The sequence below is a fragment of the Apostichopus japonicus genome, chromosome 13, assembly GCF_037975245.1.
Source record: "Apostichopus japonicus isolate 1M-3 chromosome 13, ASM3797524v1, whole genome shotgun sequence".
In the NCBI taxonomy this organism is placed as follows: Eukaryota; Metazoa; Echinodermata; class Holothuroidea; order Aspidochirotida; family Stichopodidae; genus Apostichopus; species Apostichopus japonicus.
The window spans coordinates 21,205,441-21,226,110 of record NC_092573.1 but is presented as its reverse complement, the minus strand read 5'-3'; the positions used below and the strand labels follow the sequence as shown (position 1 = coordinate 21,226,110).

Genomic DNA, 20,670 nt, shown 5'->3' with positions numbered 1-20,670 from the left:
CTTTAAGCATGTTTGTGTCTTTAAGCATGCTATTTTCTTTACCAGCGTTATCTTGCCGTCGTTATTAAATATACGGCGGCACCCATGGTGTGTCGGCTTCATGCTGCGATTTTTGTGTGATATGGTTTTCTGATGTAAATTAAATCTAAGGTAAGCTAAAGGATTCTCCAAAGTTCAAACCTGATTTATGTCTTCCGTTCCGATTATTTTTGCAATACTTTTTGATAATCAAACTTTTTCACGGAAACCAAAAGAAACGCGTGTTAAAATGTACTTTTCGACTTGATGAACCTTAAAGAATATAATTATGAGTCCAGGTGCGTAAATCATCGAGTTTCAGAGTCAGCTGCACAACTTGAACGGCGACTGTGAGACGGAAGTGCGTCGCTAATCGAACGTGGAAGCAGACATATAAATCGCAAATCTTTATGTGAATGGTACACAAGGCAGCAATATGAGAAATCTCAAAACCATGCATGTCAAAACATTTGAAGAAGAAATCTTAAATTAATATCCTCACTTTACAAGAAAAAGAAGAAGACTTCAAAACTTTGGTCTTGAGCCCGGCAAGAAAAGCATTTATTTTATTTTATTTGTTATAAATATACATTCTCGAATTTTCAACTAACATGTCTGAATTATGACATTATATTTTAAGTAAATTTTCAAACTATAAGGCATCACTTGTAATAAGACAGGACGTAGACAAAATTAGAACAAAATAAACAATAGAAAACAAATAATTTACTGCCGCCGGATAAATACAAGACTCTTAAATGTTATAGACAAGACTTATCATATTTTGACAGATTATTACCTCTCATCAAGTTTTGAATCTGGAGAAAAAGTTTCTAATTTCACATTTTTAGCTGTGCTCATGCCACAAAAATAGCAAGGGGAAAAAAAGAGAGTGAAAAGGCAAATTTGAAAATGTTTGAATTTGAAAGTTCCTTTGCCTTCGTATAAATTCCGTTTGATCAAAATGATATAATCCTAAAAATTCGAAAACGAAACGTTTCTCACGGGATTTCTTGCCTTGGCTAACTTATAGGTTTTCTCATCAGAACTTGTCAGGTACAATTCAGACTTCTAACTCTTGTCTGTTATACATTTAATGTTCGTGCTCGGTCGGGCGTGTACCTTGTGATAATGTTTTCCTTCCTAACTTTCCCCCCTGCCCCCTGAAATGGGTATATATATATATATATATATATATATATATATATATATATATATATATATATATATATATATATATGAATATATATATATAAGTCTAAGAATGCTCATACATGCTTGTCAAATCCAACGCGCTGTCTACTGGCACCATACAAAGCATTTCCATTATTGGAAATTTACACCGTCTTATTAACTTGCCTGGGAATAATAGTGTTATATATTTAAAGTTAAGAAGGCATGGCGTTCGATCAAAGAAGGATCTTGTGCAAAGGATGACTTAAAATGGAAACAGTTATTTTCTTCTGCAGACTTCATCTCTAGCAGAGCTTTCATCACCTTTCATGCTTTCTTTCGTATCACACGCCCCACATGCAGCTATAGTATTCTAATTCATATTTCTTTGTTCAATGTTACAATTAACTTGTCTTCCCTTTCTCTGTATAACTTGGTGCGTCTACACCATAACGATAACACTCAAAACTGGAACATATAGGTTGCAACTTTATAACAGAGAGTGTTTGCAAAATATTCTGAAAATTTGAAGAAAAGAAAAGCTCAATCGAGACGTTATAATACATTTATCTTTATTAAGCTGTACTTACAAACAAAACTAAAAAAAGAAAGTTTGGTCTTACAAACAATCCCTGTGAGGTAAAAGAAAAAGGCGATGCTCTTAATGTTATACATTAGGTTCTACAAATAATAAACTGAAAGTTACGTGTAATTGGAAATGGGCGAAGCCGAAACCAAGCATTCTTCCTTTAACTCTTATAAACAACAAAACACCTTGGTATTAAATCAAAGACCACAGTACTTTCACTTGACATACTGGTAATACATTATAAACATTTTATTTGAGGCCATCACTAGTTTTCTCTAGCTCCTGTTTATTTTTGTGTTGCTATTATGAGCAGTGAACTGACCTAATGCATGTGTGGTGTCCACCAGAATACCCAGTTCATTCAATTTTGATTGACGAGTCTCGGCTTTTTAGAAGCTGATTACTAGAAGAAGAAAAAAAGGGTAAGAGGGTACAGAAATTAAAAACTCTGCACTGATATCATTATTATTATTTTACTTTAAATCACAATTTTTTTAATAGTATATTAGAGCTGATTCTCTTTACGGTTGATTTTTCCACGATACCTGGTGTCATAAATCATTACAGTCCCTTAAATTAGAATTATTTTAGTCTGAACTGAAATAACGAAGAAAACCTCCAACAATTTTGATCATTTTCAGAATTAAATTTATTGAGTCACACTGGGAAGAGTTGGTCAAATTAACAAGCACACTCAAAAGCTGCTGAAAAAAAAACTAATATTGGCTCGTTAGTTATAGAAATACTTTAAATAATATAAATCTTGGTACTGATTTGGTTTTATGTTCCGGTGTTCCCCAAGCCCGATTTTTTTCACCGAAATCATATAGAAGGATTCTTGGTGCTAAGTTAAAAACAAGGATACCTGCTTTACACAAGTTTTAAGTTGATTAAAATCCAGTATAAATACATGAAAGTACATATTTATAAATAGGATATAAATATGATATATATATCACTCCCATCATAATGGTTATCTGCCCCGATTTGACGGTATGTATCCTTATATATAGGAATCAAATTTGGAAATATTTTGCCTGAATCTGCATCGACAAAGCTGGTGCCTGCAGGAGGTTATATAATTGTCTGCTGCTGACTGAATGTCTGGTATATGTTAGCTAAATGATGTAAGCAAGGCGAACAGTTTAACGAAACTCACACGAAGTACATGGCGAAGACATTAATCAGAACCAAAAAGTAAGCTCTTAAGTGCACACAGTGGAATTTTCTCTTTTAGAGTTATCACGATGATTTATCTTTTATAGAGGAATGAAAGTCATCACAAAGTGACGTCAACTTAGTATGTATGTGTGTATGTTTGTGTGTATGCACGTATGCGTATATATATATATATATATATATATATATATATATATATGTATGTGCGTGTGTGTGTGTGTATGTCAATTTAACATAAAATCATACATTATAGGTTCCGGCATATATCGGGGGTTTTACCGCCAAACCCAATTTTGACATTTTGCAGGCACTGGATGGTTGTAAGACAGGGTTGTCCAACCTACGGCCCGCGGGCCACAGTCCGGCCCGCCGCAGGGTTGCGTCCGGCCCCCCAGAGATGCTCTACGGTGCGAAATTTTAGTGAGCAGATTTATTGATAACAATTTGAAGCTATATAATCCATCATTCGAACCTTCTGGGTCCAAAAAACTGCATACAGGTCAGTTTGTGTGACACTCTCTCAGCGGAGGAGGAGGGGGGGGGCGGCTGAACTTTATTCATCTTTTTATCAGGAAGGAAAATAAATCAGTGCGCTCCGCGCGCAGTGCTCACATTTTGTTGCCTTGGGCTTCGGGCAAAATTTTTTCGAAAAATCGAGCGTAGGGTTCATGCGGCCCCCTCCTTCATCATAATCATTCCATGTGGCCCTCCTCTGCAAAAGGTTGGACAACCCTGTTGTAAGATGATTGCTTCATGACTTTGTGGAAAATTTTATTGTTGGAGGTTTAACCGTCACAGTAAAGCTGATATAAGATCATGAAATCGTATACCTTGACAATGAACGTACCATCACATTCCTTATAGCCAAATATTTGTTCAAAGATTGCAAAATAAAAAAAGTGCATTTAGGGTTTATCAGCAATATGTGCTGTATATCAGGCTTCAGAATCGCCAATGTATTGAGGTTTTCTCTTGCCTCCCGCCAATGTTAGTTTCACATTGTTTGTCACCAGAACACACTGTTAACCCAAGTCATTCGACTGCCAAGTATTGCTGACGAAGGTCCCAGGGGCACCGAAAATTCCAATATATTTTCTAAAACCTTACTCCTTATTTGTCAATTATGAGTCATATCTTATTTCTCTGGTTTTCTCTAATAATAATAATAATAATATATATATATATATATATATATATATATATATATATATATATATATATATATATATATATATATTTATATATATATATATATATATATATATATATATATATATATATATATATATATATAAATGACATTAAAGCCAGTTATAATCCAAACCCTTATACATTATTAATATTATTATTCTATTTTTTAAGCTTTAACTATTTGTGACCATCTCAACATATTCTATCTAGCAATCTAGCAATGTGTCACAGTTATATCGCTCATATACTTGAATCACTACTGATAAGTGGTTGGTAATTTTTATTTTTTTATTAAGCTTTTGCGACGTATATGCTTATTCATAGCCATATTTTCATTGAATAAATTTGCTCAATATCTATAGCAGGGAATATACACATGTACCCTCTTGTTTATATAGAGTTAAGTGCTGTCAATTTACATAGTTCACATGGAAACCTATTTTTTTTTGTTTAAACAATTGAGATAATAAATGAGATGTATACAGAATTGCAGTATTTTTTTTTTTTTAAGTTTCTGCACTTTCGATGACATAAAGTTGTACTTTTAGTTCACTTCAATACACCCAATACATAAATCACATTTATATTATTAAAATAACGCTTTCTCATTTGTTTATTATTTTCTATTGATGTACACGGTAGCTATTGATTTTTTGTTAAAGGCGCAATTTCGGACCACATTTAGCAAAGGTGAGGTCAGATGAATAAGATTCTTCTCATGGAGGAAGTTAGAAAAACGAATGACAGTGCGCATGCGTAACGCTTTTATGCTGCGACATACACCTGGTTGCCAAGTGCTTCATCGCGCACGATGCGTCTGATAAATCTCACCACAGGGATTTAGTAAAATGTGAATCAATGACATTATTGTCTCAATTTTCAATAAGTGGTGCAGGCTGAGAAAGATGTCTATTGTGTGCCCCGTTTTTTCAGGGACAGAGAAAGAGAGAGAGACATTGTCTTCAAGGCATGATGTTTTATGGCAACATTACCTTTAGATGCCCCTTGTTGCCAAGGATTGTGTCATGTGATATAGATCTCACTTCGAGCTTTATCCCTTAGGTAACAGATTTTATCGGGAAGTAAATTTGAGACTTTCGTAGGAGCTGAAATCTTCTTTACTTGTTTATTTTTTGACTTGATTTAAAGTCCAGATTCTTTATGATTGATGTCTCAAACTGAAGTAAGTGTGTATGTGTTTGGGGGGGGGGGCGGGGGGGGGGGGGTTACTGAGAGTTCAAGAAGCCGAATTTGAAAGGAGCTAAAAAATAAATAAACAATCAGCGGACTAAATTTTTGCATAACCATTTGTACTGCCAATTTAATATTCTGTGGTGATCTGTTTCGAGCATGCAGTGCCAATTTTTGCCGTGACGTCTTAGTTCCGGTAGGCGGGTCACGTGTAAGGCAACAAACACCAGACAAATCAATTATACATATGTGTATTTGCTTGACAACAGACGCTAGACTAGAATAGAAGAATGAGTACCGAAGTACCTTCGGACGAGTACGAGACTCGTACAACGTCGTGAATACGAGTATACTAAAACATGATTTGCACTTTTCTGATTAAGAGTACAGTTACGAGTACACATCATAATGTACGAATATAAGTACAGAAAATTGTCAGTAGAAGTATTTGTATGAGTACCGAAGTCGAGTACCTCATGTCTGACAGAGCGCCCTCCCCTTTTTTTCTTACAAAAAAGTCAACTCTATCCTATAACATCTACATATTTGCTAGTTGGTGATGAATTTTCTTTCTGTTCTGTAGATTTTGACAAATTTTATCAGGGATTTTAATCGTACAAGATTTGTAATTACCCTGTACCCCTTGACTCAATGTAGACTTACTTAGTAAAGATAATTAGATGGGGTGCTAGGGGGAGCATCTGCCAAATTAGGGACCATTCAGGTATCATGGCGGAGGTCAAATTTAGGGATATCCATTTACATATTTGCAGGGAGGCGTGGAAGATGTACTGAAATATGTACTGAAATATAACCAACATTTTATTTTAAGCTGATAATGAGACATTATATGACATAAAGGGAGAGGGATGTTAATGTAAATGTGAATTGTTTTTGTACCTTTTTCTGTAAACATTACAGTTGGCATGAAGTTATCCGGGGTTTTTCTCCTCAATTTTTGCTGTTCTTGTATATATATATATATATATATATATATATATATATATATATATATATATATATATATATATATATATATAAATTGTGAGAAGAGCAAAACACGCCTTCTGTTCTGTTTCATGAAATATGGAAAGAAATGTCCTGATGACAATTAAATATTTACATTAGGTTCACGTCTAGCGTAATGGATATTGGTCTCTGATGATAGACAAGGGATATAAAACCATTGGGTAATGAATGTCTACAATTAGCCTATATAAATGCGTCAACATCAGTAGAAAAATGACTCTTGTTAAAAAAAAGAAAGTACTGAATGGTATTATTACATATTTGCTAACAAGCAATTATAAAATTGAAGAAATTGTGCCCACTTGAGATGGGTTTTTGGTTTTCGGAAAAACGTAGAGAAAGATGTATTAACGTAGGAAATACATTCATTAGTAAACTTTGCCGTCAATTCATGTAACTTCACCTATATAATGTATCATGGAGAGCCAGAAATTTGGTCGATGACGGATTTAGACATATTGAACTGAAGCCTCACTATACAGTACCCGGCGAAGATGTTATATTCCTACGGCAGTCCACTAAGTGCAAAGACTGGTCCTCAATTCTTCAATTGGCCCAAGTTTGACTACAAATATACTTGCAATAATAGTTGGCACCTTAATATATCAGTGTCATATGGGTCACATATGTTGAAAGTTCCCTCGATGTCGCTTTTCGGGCTTTTTGACAAAGTAATTCAATCAGGGGTGGCGTAAGTACGGAAAAGAAACATGAGACTATTATCTTACTGTTATAACTTATTAGGCCAACTTTGATTTGACACATTAGTTGGATTTATCATCAGAAATTATGGATTAATAATTGATTACAAGCAAATTATCTATAAATCGACAAATTGAGGATAACTTTAAAACTGCACTGGAAAATTATTATACGGAAACACTCCTTAAAAGGAAGGGAGAGGTTTCTACTACAACGATAACGGCTGATCAAGTTTTGAGGATTTGGTATCGTCTCTTTGGTCTGTACACCCTCACTTTTTATTCGTCGTAAATTTTACTGCTGTTGATTATGGCTGAATCTGGACCTTTCTCTGCTCCAAGATTAAAACCGAACATTTTAATTACAGGTTAGCGTGCTTCTAGTTATGGTTACTTTTCTATTTGATTTATCTGGTAGGTTTTTTCAGTAGCTTTGATGTCGTTTCCTTTATGAACCAGACTGCGTCATAAACATGTTCCTATTGTTTTACGTTGGGTCTAGTTTCACGAATGTCTTAATCGTTACCGTTATTGTAACATACAGTAAGCCTAGCCTAGGCTAAGTATGGCGTGAGCCATGACGATACCAGCAGAAAGATATACTGTAGGTGTATTGAATATATTGCCCCATAAGACTAACCTATTATTTATCATGCGTTATACAATGGAAACGCGAGAAACTATAGGGCCTAAGCTAATGTTAGGCTCAACCCAAGAGCAGAAATTCTCAGATGTAATTTACTATCTGACTTTGGAAATGCCATATTTTGAGCACTGTAGTCCATAAGAGTGATCATAATTTTCATATGTTTTTGAGATGAGCTCTGACACCGTTTTCGAAGGGATTCATTCTTTTACAGCTTTTAGATGAACCCTTCGAAAACGGTGTCAGAGCTTTGTCAAATGATATTATTCATTGACCAGATATAATAAAGAAATAACTGCTAAAGAAGCTTGTTTTAGTTCAGGGAGTTGTGGGGGGGGCGGGGGTTAAATGGCTACCATATGCTCATAAATTATGTGCACTTTCAGGATGATTACTAAGGTAAACCAGGATTTTAAAGTATTTTATTTATTTTTATTTTACCATTTTGCCATCATTTCTTGATCTTGGCCTGTAGTAAAAAAAATTATATTTGGAATTATTTTTTCCATGTTTGATGTGGATTTTTGCTGTAAATTGCTGCTTTCAAATTTACAGGAACTCCAGGCACAGGGAAATCCACACTGGGCCAAGAACTCGCTCAAAGACTGTCATTGACCTACCTCAACGTGGGAGATGTTGCCAAGGAGAAGGAATTGTACGAGGAATGGGATGAAGAATATAACTGTCCCGTGTTAGATGAAGACAGGGTCAGTGCAGTACAAATTCTGCTATTGGAGAGAATCATTTACCATACTGTATCATATTTGCTTCATACTTTATGTTAGCAAGAGCACATGGTCACTCAAAGTAGTAAACATTTAACTGGTTCTTAAGCCTACCTATCTACCTACCTTCTGCCCCACCCCAAACCCCAACCCACATAAAATTCCTCACTGCTTAACTTTAAATGGCCCTGCAGCAATTTGGAAGAGTAATAAGATGTGTTTTTATTACGATAATCAACTTGGGGGATGGTACTGTACAAGGTCTATAATACAAATTACAGTATGTCTTTGAATAACAGATTCATTTCAAAACTTACTGTTTTGTGTTACCCTTAAATAAATATGATATAAATTTTGCTTGAAGATATGTTGAGTGAATTGTTTTTTATATGACATTCCCTTTCATTTTACAATTTTTTTTGTCAATTCTTCCTAATAGCTTATCGATGAACTTGAGGACACGGTCAGTGCAGGAGGTTGCATCGTCGACTACCACAGTTGTGAATTTTTCCCTGAGAGATGGTTTGACTTCATTTATGTCTTGCGAGCCGCCACTGCAACACTTTACGAACGGCTGGAAAGAAGGTAAAAATTAAACCAACAGGTCGTATTTGATATGCAAATTACATTTCTCGGTAGATTCGCTTAAATGGTGTGAAGGACTCGCGCAAAAAGAAACGTCTAATGCCGGTAATCTGACCTAGTTTCGGATGAGGTGTAACAGAAGTGTTAGACACCACCGTGGTTTCCAGAAAATGCACACACAACTTGCTACCGTCGGTAATTAGACACTAGTGTCAGTACATACAGCTGCGGTCAATACCCACAGTACAGTGTACAAACAATACAGAGATGGACATCTCGGGTCCAGCTAAAGATAACAAGGTGTCACGTTTCATTACTGTCTGCATTTTGTAGCGACAAGTGAAAAACTTCACTTGCAAGCCACGGAAATTTAACTTTTAAAAGATGGCGGCTCGCTGTTTGGGGCGAGTCTTCAATGCCTTTAAGATGTTGTTTTCTTATTTGTTTTATACACCACAGAGGCTACAGCGGGAGGAAGCTGGACGAGAACATCCAGTGCGAAATATTTGAAACGATACTGGAGGAAGCGAAAGAGTCGTACCTGCCTAGCATCGTGATCGAGATGCAGAGTAATACACCTCAGGATATGGAACAGAACATGGAAAAGATTACTGACCATCTCAGAAACTGGAAACCAGCGCAGTGAAGAAGTCTGCTGGGTAGAACGTCTTTATAGATACACCAATGTTAAATAGAAACGGCTGGATTGGGTAGATGCTGCCATGCAGAAGAAAGAGACAGAGAAGAGATTGGAGAGAGAATACGCAGAGGATATGTCAGTGGAATGCAAGCATTGTATTAAGGTGAATAATACATCGATCCCATGAGCAAAAGATGTAGGGAGGAGTTTGTAAGTCTTATGTTAAGTAAAACCCAAGGGTTATCAAAACCAAACATATTGCGGTTTTCTGTTGTGGACAAAATTGATATTTTGTCATTTTGTGGTCAGAACACACACTGTAAATTATATCAAGACTAAGCTTTGGTAAGGAGTGCTTGTAGGGATTACAAGGCTACCATTTGCATTTTACCTACTACATATGATGTCACATACCGTAGTGTGAAACAGGTTTGTGGTGAGACAATACTCTAACTTACTCGCTAAGACCTTGTACTCATACGTGTGCTCATCCCATGGGATACTCAAATTATACTTCATACTCAGACTGTTATACTCGTTTACACAAGTCTGATGTGAGTGTAGGCGTTACAACGCAAGATAGGCTAAAACAATCAACCTGTTGTTTTTTGTTTCCTCATTTATTTCTCCCTATGTCCTTCACTGGACATCACACAATGACACGGCGTTGGGAACATGATGCATCAGTGTCACATGAAGAATAAAATCGAAAACCATTGTACACTAGCTAAGATCATGACGTCTATATCACATATGCTGTGTCGTTCGAAGTATGGCATGGTATGGAATGGTATCATATGGTTGGTAATGGTCATTTATGGTTCATGGTTGTCACAACTCTTCAGCACACAATTATAGGTGAGTCGTACTCGAATAGTTATTGCAACTACAACACGTTCTGAAGTTCATATTTGCTTCTAGGCCTGCAACGCTTTACATTCGTTTTAATTATAGATGTGTAAAAGTAAGTTGGTCTGACGTTTCGAGCCTAGCAGGATCTTCTTCAAAGGCTAAAAAACGTTTTTAGCCTTTGAAGAAGATCCTGCTAGGATCGAAACGACAGGCCAACTTATTATTTAGACATTCTCCTACACGAGCTCTCTAGCAGTTTGCTATCAGTTTTCATTTATTTTAATAATAGATGGCGCTCTTCATAATTAACGCCGCAACAAGTGAGAACTTTTTCGCTTTCATCCTTCCGTAAGCCTATGGTCAACAGTATGGTCACACCCCATATTTAAACTTTGACAAGCATTTTTTCTTCTGCCGTCAGAACGTTTTCTCCGAGACATTCAGTCATCCAATTTAACCATCATCATTTTCTGGGAGTAAACTTGGAGGGTTGAAATATCTAGGAAATTGATATTGACTTAAAACTAATATTCACTCCAACTGTTATAATCATAATGCTTCCTGCACAGCATTTACAAGTCGTTTTCTTTTCAATGGATGTTATAAGTTGTGAGGTTTTGGCTGTCTTGTGTCCATTATTTTTCCTTTTTGTGCTTTAGCTACACTCTGCCCAAAGGAGACGCGATAAGGTTTTTTTTCGTTGTCCTTGCTTATCCTTCCTGAGCATCTATCAAATAAAATATGTGTGCAATGATTTGTTACAACTGTAGGCTTTAGACTTACGTGATTTACTTTCCTTGTAGCCTAACATGAACGTTTTCTGGTCATTATTTTGGGTAACGTGACCTGGAAGGTGGTAAGTGTTTTTCTCGGTAGCTTCGTACATAATCCATTCAGTGGTCAGCAGTAAGAAATGATTAATCTGAAATATGAAATAATATAATATGAATTTCTAACATAGAAAAACAGTTTCAAATCGCATTTTATTTTACTCCAATTTTTTGATGATTAAATCATTGTTAACATGAATAAGTTAATCGTACAGACTCTATTTTGTCAGAATCGCACAAAAGTGCAGGTTCGTTCGAAATTATGTTTGTATGTTTGTTCATTTTTACAACCGTTATCAGATGCTTTAATAGCAGGGGTGTCCATGGAGATCTCCGTGTCCCCCTCTCCTGACAATTTGCTTGGCACTATCATACTTATATGCAAAATGTAAATTTGGTCAATACAGGGAACTTAGTGGAAACAACTTGCGATGTTCGTAATTTACATGCACCCCGATTTTTCGATAGTATCTTCGGTATCAATACCGATATTTCATATTGCTCCCTCCACTCCCCCCCTCCCCCCTCCCCGTCAAAGAAAGTTACTCCTTAATTCAACCAGTCTTAACATATATATGTATATATATATATATATATATATATATATATATATGTATGAGAAATTATTGATTTAGTGACCCACCAAGTTTAATTATTAATGGATACATTCGGAGTGCAGAACAAAAATCGGAATTTCTATTAGTGATATCTCATATATTCTGTTAGTGGTATCTCATAGATTCTGTTAGAGGTATCTCATAAATTTTGTTAGTGATATCTCATATATTCTATTAGTGGTATCTCATAGATTCTGTTAGTGTTATCTCATATATTCTATTAGCGATATCTCATAGTTGCTGTCAGTGATATCTCAGAGATTCTGTTAGTGGTATCTCATAGATTCTGTTAGGGGTATCTCATAAATTTTGTTAGTGATATCTCATATAATCTATTAGTGGTATCTCATAGATTCTGTTAGTGATATCTCATATATTCTGTTAGCGATATCTCATAGTTGCTGTCAGTGATATCACATAGATTCTGTTAGTGTTATCTCATATATTCTATTAGTGATATCTCATATATTCTATTAGTGATATCTCATATATTCGATACCCGTAATACTCGTGTATGTTCTTTATGAAGACAAAGTACTGCTTTATATTTTTCATCCGTACAGATCAACTTAGAGCGGTAATTTGAGTTTTGAAAGTCTTGGTGTATCACTTCAAACTCTACCATTGCAATGTAATTTATTGTAAGCACGACTCCTTCAACATTATATTACGTTTGTACTTGTGACGAACAACATAGAACACAGTAGATTTCCATTAAGTGACTATGACGACAGTAGATTTCCATGAAGTAACTATGACGATAGTAGATTTCCGTTTGTTAGGGATTATTGGTAATAATATCTGACTTTTTCACAATTCTGTCAGGACAGATTTGTATGATTTGCAATGAGGAAGACTTTGTTACCGTGGTCTTTAATTCAATAAAGAAATAGACGCAAAACTATTATCATAATTATTATTTTTTCTTTAGTGGGAGAGAGGGGTAGGGAGTACTTTCCATGACAGGCAAGTGGCCTATACATTCAAGGTGGCGCATGTATATATATATATATATATATATATATATATGTGTGTGTGTGTGTGTGTGTGTGTATCTGCATGCCTGTATCACAGAGAGAACAAGTTAATCCTAAAATGATGACACCCAAAATCGGAAATTTCATTTTTAAATTTATTTCGCAGAGTATTGAATTACATTAATGTAAGTGCACTCATCATAATAATTACATTGATATCAAACGATTTTTCTTTTACGTAGATGTAAAACAATTTTAATAAAAAGAACTTCATCCAAGTTATCGATTACGCATGCAAAACATTACCGACTACTTTTCGAATGTCACGCAACTATTCGTCGAATCCATATAGACTATTAAATGAAACACGACGTCACTTACAGATGACATATCAAGGTGCTTGAATATCCACTGATATGCAAATCACCATCCAGATCACAAAAATTACGTTTAAGCTGTACCACCGGACGCAGACTAGTCCGAGTCTGCATGCCATATTTCATATATAATGTTGCATATTGTTGAAAATGTTTTTATTCTTCTAATTTGTTCATAATGCTTCTTTTTTTTTTACTAAAGGTTTTGTTAATCGCTATTAAACGTTAAATAAAGAATAAAGTATGCCTTTCCCCTACCCCTGCGCTATTTTACCATATCAATTGAATTTGTCTTAAACTCTTTATAAATCATTTACCTTCCCCCAACATTAGTCTGGTGACGTCACTGTATGGACAATGAATTAAACACCTTTTCATTAAAAAGGAGAAATGTATTCATTCAAACCACATTTCGTCTTTGAATAAACGCCACAATTAAGCAGAGACGTTGTTCATTCATTGTTGGAATAATGCCATAAAAAAAAGTATATAGAGTAATGGTCACGTTGAGATGAAGGTATAATGGGACTTTCGAAATAATGCATTAAACAAAACATTATTATTCTTATAATTACACATATCATCCAATATAAAAGTTAAGGCACATTATAAAGTGATTTCCATCATAGATGTATGTTCCTATGTGTCACATTACTTGAACACGTAGTTGTAGCACCTTTTATAGACGTGCTCTTAAATAGTTTATTACACATAAGCTAATACATACAGAAATATTAAGACAAATCAATACTAATAACATATAGTGATGATGGCATAAATGTATCTTTCAAATTAATGAAAACAATACAACAGAGAACATTATTAACACCGTTTTTGTCGACCTGTGCAGATTGTAACTATAAAGGTAATACAAATCTGGGATATTTTTCCTCCGAATTTTACACCTTTGCATGTCCCCTTACCAGAAGGGAATTTCCAGAAGGCCATTGCCCCCCCCCCCCCCGGTCAAAGAATGAGTGGTTCGCCATGACATGAAGTTACTAAGTGAGGGTGTCAAAAGTTGGGGCGTAAAGTTGAGGGCGTATTATTCAGCAGATCTAAATAAGTACCATCCGTCGTAAGTCAAATGGCGGATATTGTCAGCTTCGCAATCATTTACACCCATTCGCTAAATAGTATGCATAACCGGAAGTCATCCTCGATCACGAAACCAGCCAGTTGGGACAATTTCCTAAAGCTAATAACTGTCTAAACTGTGCTCCAATATCATGCTTCAAAGCACGGGTATAGACAGTACAAACAGTTCCTAATCTTGATCTGATAAGCATGATATTCATACTGCTCTTACTGACAATACGAGTGCTCTGAAGCTGAACATGACACTACAGTATAGAAAAAAAGTTTCCACACTGGGTGACGAAACACGGAAACAGACCCCATTAACACTTGGAATGGGTTTGTATATCTGTATACACAGACCCGAAGAGGGCAACACCACAAACATAATATGTAATGTGACTCTCAGGCCGCACATGCGCAAACTAATATTACCAATAAGACTGCTGAACATACATAATTATAATATTACGTCATGATGACATGTATCTGTTCGGATTGGGGCTTCAGGAAGAGTGTCTATAAATCACAGAGACTAGCCTACGAGATATACTTAATCACAGAGACGATGCTACTGAGAAAATACGAAATATTGAATAATAATAAAAAAAAATTAATAGAAAACAGAAACGGCGAACAGAAAACACTTCAAACAAACAAACACACAAAGTTGGACCGTCTACGTAATCACACTATCAATTTTGCACCTTTGCCCGTGAAAGTACCCTTCCTACACCCCACCCTAAGACACACAAGATCAAATTATTGTCTAAATCAATTACAGGGAGTATTCGCAATCATAAATGGATATTATTGCTGTGAAACATGGCTTGATTGAAAAATACAGTGGACGGATTTCGAAAAATCATTTTACATGCTTCGGCAAGACACTAATTTTTATTTTTCCATTCAAGATAAGAATAAATCGTTAAAACTATTCACCAACCTCAAAATGAGTTATATTCCGTAATTGATTCAGCGAAAACATTGTGAAATAATATTCACTGCGCATGTCTAGACTTGCTCCAAGCATACTGCCTGCAGAAAGCCTTGAATGAAATTATTTCGGAAAAGTACAATCCTTCTATGAAAGCAACTGGCCCGCAGAGCTTAGCCATGATAAAAAATAAACGGAAAAAGGGAATCCGTTCTCCTTCAGCTTGAACAATATAAAATTTGAAAGCAAATTTTGTATTTACATTACAACTTTCTCTTCGAAATACTTTCCTTGATTCTTTCCCGACGTTCAAATGAATTCATAATCAACTACGTCATCATGAATATAATATGTATCTCTGCTACTTCAGCCCATTTACAAGAACTTAGAAATCATTTAAAAATTAACAAAATTTCTTTAGACATTTAGGTGAATATCGGTGAAAAAAATATTAAAAAATAGTTAATACTTTGCTTAGCAATAAAATAGCAGGAATCTGCATGTAAAGACTTACATTCTTGTTCTTTACCCTCCTGCTACGATACAAAATAATCGAGTCCAATGCTTTCAAAATACTATATCCTTAATTCCTTAATGAGTAAGGGATAAATTAAAATTATATTATAAATTCTGACTTAATAAAAGGGGAAAAAATTACAATTATAACAGAAGCGACAGAACACGTGACGTATAAGTTTCAAATAATTATAACGCTTCTAAGCAAATGCTTAACTGAATTTTTGCTTGATAATGGTATTTATTTACAAAGTTTTAGCCGGGGTAACGTCTATTGTAGACATATTTAGACATGTTGTCTCCAACTGTGTAATGAGATGAACCAACCGTCTCTTGTTATCTAATCGAAAGTTCTGTGACTCTCAAAGATCATAAAATATTAATTGTAAATTTAACTTTTAAGAAAAAATGGTTGTATCATTAGGACTTTCCTCACTGTAGTGACCTTCAGCAGATGACCCCGGATATAAAAAATAATAAATAAAAAAATTATATAAAGTTCGATGCACTTACTGAAGTTTTAGAATGGCTGAACATGATAGCATCAGAGCGTGCGCAATTTAAATGACAGAAAAAGTTCACAGGCCAAGGTAAACTTCCAAATACTTATTATTCTCAGCTTGTTCTTTAAACAATTTGCTTTTTTGTTGATTTTGATATTTTCAGTTTTACTTCACTTCAGTAATTTATAAAAGACATATCGCAAGAAAATTTGAAAGAAAAGAGATAAACTCCAATTGGTTTTTTATGCATAAAATTAGCATACATTAGCCTTAACCAAAACCAATGCTTTCCCAGTCACTTTGACTCTTTAGTGTACCAGCTGGACTTTTGTTCAACGCATGTCACTTATTCTAGTACACTTAGTTTATATTTCAACCAAATAACATTGACGTGTTAGGTGTGTAATGATTTCATCGTTTATAAACTGAAAGGTCGCCCCGTTCGGTGGTCGGTTAGGCTTTCTTTCGAAACTAATTCGACTCGGTTCATCTTCCCACGCAAGTTGCGCAACAAACTTTCATGAACGCCGGCAAGCTGCATCTACCGGAGTTCTTGGCTATGCGACAGTATAATATATCTAATTTATCCGCACAACCAGGATCTGAGGGGGCAAAAGGAAACAAAATTGTTAAAAGAATTTCGGGTTGATTTAATATAATTTAAAAAAATTGTAATCTATAATGTAAAATTCAGAGAGAGAGAAAGAGAATGGGAGGGGGTGGAGGGGGGTAAAGAATGCGAGAGGCGGGAAGAACCGGCCAGGACTGGAAGTTTTACAGAATTTGGTGAACTTTGGAAATATTTAATGTTATTCATTGTCATTCAAATTTATGCAAATATAGTCAAATATATTTTATTGACAAAATCAATAACTTTTTAAATGAAATAGAATAGGGTGGAATTCTGTGTGATCGATGGAATCTTCTGTTAACATTTAAGAAGAAATCACCCCCCCTTCGCCCCACCCTTCCACCTCCCGGGTACAATTCTCTCAATGTTGCCTACATCGTTTAAGTTGTCATGGCACATGCTCACCTGTAGGTGGGCAAACTGTAAGCTGACATGTCTCTACTGCGCTTGGTCTGTTATCAGGAGAACACCCAGCTAGCGGCGTGCTTGTGACAGAGTTTACGCATAACACACTTCGTGTTCTGCTCCCCGATCCGCATGTTACAGAACACTGCAGAGAGAGAAGTTTTGAAATTGATTTACATATTGCACAAATGAAGATGAAGAGTGGTTGGGAAAAGGTGAAAACAGAATCCCCTCAACCGAGAAATATAGCACCCCCCCCCCAACCACTTCTTCCCCGAGAGGAAAGTTATTCCTTAAAAGCATCACCATTACATGTCAAACCCCTCCTTTCTTACCTGTCCCAAACCTCCCTCCAACCTTACCATACTTCCGATGGTATTAAATACCGTCGATATTGCTTCAGGTTTTTCGCTAAATAAATTCAGCCGAAATATATTTGAATGGTATTAAAATTCTACATGGAATAACACTCGAGTTACCATGATGTGAATTGTTCGCATATTGAAGGCGCGCCACCAATGACCTTTAAACAAGAAGATTCACAAATAAACTCATGAAACAGCAAATATTTCAATTTTTAATGTCACATGCAGCTTTCAAATATGATTTCTACCGCATGAAATAAAATAATTATTTACATAACAGGAAATATTTAACTGTTTCCGTTTACCTGTGACCATGCACCACTTCTCCATTCTTTCAAGATGAACGTATTTGAATCATGCAATCCAGTCCTCTGGCTGTTGACGATGTGTCGTTCTGTGTCGATTCTTGCATCTTCCCTCATGAAAGCCTCCGAATCTATGCTAACCTCGTTGTTTTCCGTTACCGACTTTTGTCTATTCTTCTCCTCTTTTCTTTCACGTAATATTTCACTTCTCCGATCTTTCTTTCTAGCCTCTTCACTTTCCCATCCTCCAAATGTGTTTCTTTGTACACCCTGGTATATATAATCAGCACTATAGAGAGCAGACGACATTGTTGGGTTGTAATCGTTGTCAAGTGAATATTCCTCCTCTATCGATGAGTAAAAGTAGTACTGGCAATCCGTTGTACAGGCCTGTTCTGCAGCAGGTCGATATTCATGCGCGCATCTGTTATCTGGCCGTTCACATTCCACGTCCCTTTGTTGTGTGCCCTCACCACATGAAGATGAACACTGCAAAATGATCATTTGGAAGAGGAAAATAGATTGAAAAATTCCCGCCAAAACAAACGTGGATTGTGTATAAATATAATAGTACATAAAGATATCGTAAACAGCATTCTGAAACTGATAAATATCATGTTGTCTTTGTTTGCTTGGTTTTGTTCTGCTGCCTTTTTGTTTTCATTTTGTGTCCTTGTTTTTTTATTTTTTATGTCTTAGTCTTAAATGTCTTAACCATTTCTAATTTGCCTCTATCGTGTTTCGATATCCCTTAAACGTTTGGTTGTTAACTTTTTATTTCGTTCAAATAAGTGAACTATTCGAAGTTGCAGATATTGGCGCAATTACAGAGTTCAAGTGATTATGCTATCCTCAGCCTTTTTCCTCTCCATTTTATCACCATCCATTAGAAAGTACGTTTTTATGCCTTTTGGACTTAAATTATACACAATTTCCATATTTTTCGGGGCGCTGGGGTTGAGGGAAGACGGTGACGGAAGTTTGAAGAGGAGGGACGGGGGAGGGTGGGGGCGAAAAGGACCTGTGAATCACCTAACACTCTATGCGTAGGTAAATTTCATAACCCCATCGGTTTAAGTAGCGGCATGTTCACAACATTGGTATAATTATACGCCCATCTAAATGATTAACCAGTTCCTGGTTCAAAGGGTTAAAATCAAACTGAATAATTCTCACCTCGGACCAATTACCCACTCTCCAGTCCCTTTCACTTGGACATGCGTAGTTGCTGCACGTTAATGCGGTTACTGGTTTCGCTTCGGCGCCATGTTGGATACAAGTTGCGTCCGATATAGCCATCTGTTCGTCGGAGGAGAGGCTTCGAATACAGAAAACAGAACGTTTCTGGACCCCCTCGCCACATGATACCGAACATGACTGCCATGGTCCTATCCACCAACTAAAGACAATGAAAAGAACCAGAAAAGCCAACAGATTTTAGTTTAGTACATCCTTGCAACATTTTATGTGAGATTACTTACATTGCAATACTGCAAACACAATACAAAACTTTCAAATTTTTGGACCTCATACAACCTTCGAACATACAACAAAAGTTCCTCAAATCAATATAGATACTCGCATTCGCTATAGGCTGGACGCACATATAAACCAGTACAAGGTTTTTCAACTACTATGCAATGTTTGAGTGATCGCTTAAAAATTACAGACCAAGGCATCAACACGCACGCACACATACACACACAGAGACTACCACGCTGTATTACCCATCGCATTGATCCCCTTTATCTCGTTCAAGGACCCGAAAAATGTCTTTGTCTTTGACCCCATAAAGGATCAATTTAATTAGTGACGTTCATTATACTATATAAGTTTAATGCAAAAGTCGGAAAATTCAGTCTAGGTTTATAAATCTCTTAAGATTTAGTCTATATTAATAGCAAATCTCGCAAAGGTGACGAAGATTAAGAAGGCAAATAAAAGGTAAATACGAATGTGTTACGCAATACCGATAACGTGGCATCTTCCACTTGTATTAATTAAAGCAACATTTGTAATGGTAGAAAATATCAATCCAGGGACACACGCATTATATTAAAATCTTAGGTTTTTATGACTTTGAAATTTACAATAATGACGTCACAGACCACCTATAACATGACATTGTGATGAGGTTTTCAGCTAGCGACGTGGCAGATTGTACGTCTGTCATTGATGTAAGTGTCACGTGGTCTGCCAGCGCAAAACACAGTTGACTCCATGCCAGAATATTAGTTACAGAACACTATGATATATTATTGTATTGCTCACCTAGCAGGACATGTATGTTCGTTACACGATCTCTGTTTGTCGTCCGGTTTGCTGCCCTCACAATAGGAATCGTCCACAGCACCCTCCATCATACCAACACATCGAACGATGGAACGTTGTGTTCCTGGAGCAAAAGTAATTGTATCAGAAACAAAATATATCAGCTGTTACTTACCAAAAGTCATCAAGTATAAATTACAGAGAAGAAGGTCAGGTTTGAGACCATTTGAGATAACCTGTTGATCCCTTGAAACAGAAAGTGTGAAAACTGTAATTTTGGAGTTAACATGTTTACACGCATGCATTCATTCATGCATTCATTAATCCATTCATTCATCCA

At 35.9% G+C, this 20,670-nt stretch overlaps 2 protein-coding genes across 2 annotated transcripts in view; one reads left to right on the top strand and one right to left on the bottom strand.

The window, feature by feature from the left end:
- Window positions 1-7,279: 7,279 nt before the first annotated feature.
- LOC139978238 (adenylate kinase isoenzyme 6-like) lies at window positions 7,280-12,870 on the top strand. The gene is made up of 4 exons (XM_071988239.1): window positions 7,280-7,439; window positions 8,273-8,424; window positions 8,882-9,027; window positions 9,487-12,870. Exons 1-4 carry the CDS (start codon window positions 7,382-7,384, stop codon window positions 9,671-9,673), a joined length of 543 nt encoding a protein of 180 aa, XP_071844340.1. The 5' UTR covers window positions 7,280-7,381; the 3' UTR covers window positions 9,674-12,870.
- The window catches only part of LOC139978237 (A disintegrin and metalloproteinase with thrombospondin motifs 7-like), a 46,690-nt gene continuing 36,816 nt past the window's right edge, over window positions 10,797-20,670 (bottom strand). The window contains exons 18-22 of the mRNA XM_071988238.1: window positions 20,331-20,454; window positions 19,236-19,458; window positions 18,060-18,548; window positions 17,390-17,534; window positions 10,797-16,955 (exon numbers count right to left, since the gene is read on the bottom strand). Of these exons, the coding sequence (XP_071844339.1) occupies window positions 16,840-16,955; window positions 17,390-17,534; window positions 18,060-18,548; window positions 19,236-19,458; window positions 20,331-20,454 (1,097 nt within the window). The 3' untranslated portion in view covers window positions 10,797-16,839. The remainder of the gene's footprint in view (window positions 16,956-17,389; window positions 17,535-18,059; window positions 18,549-19,235; window positions 19,459-20,330; window positions 20,455-20,670) is intronic.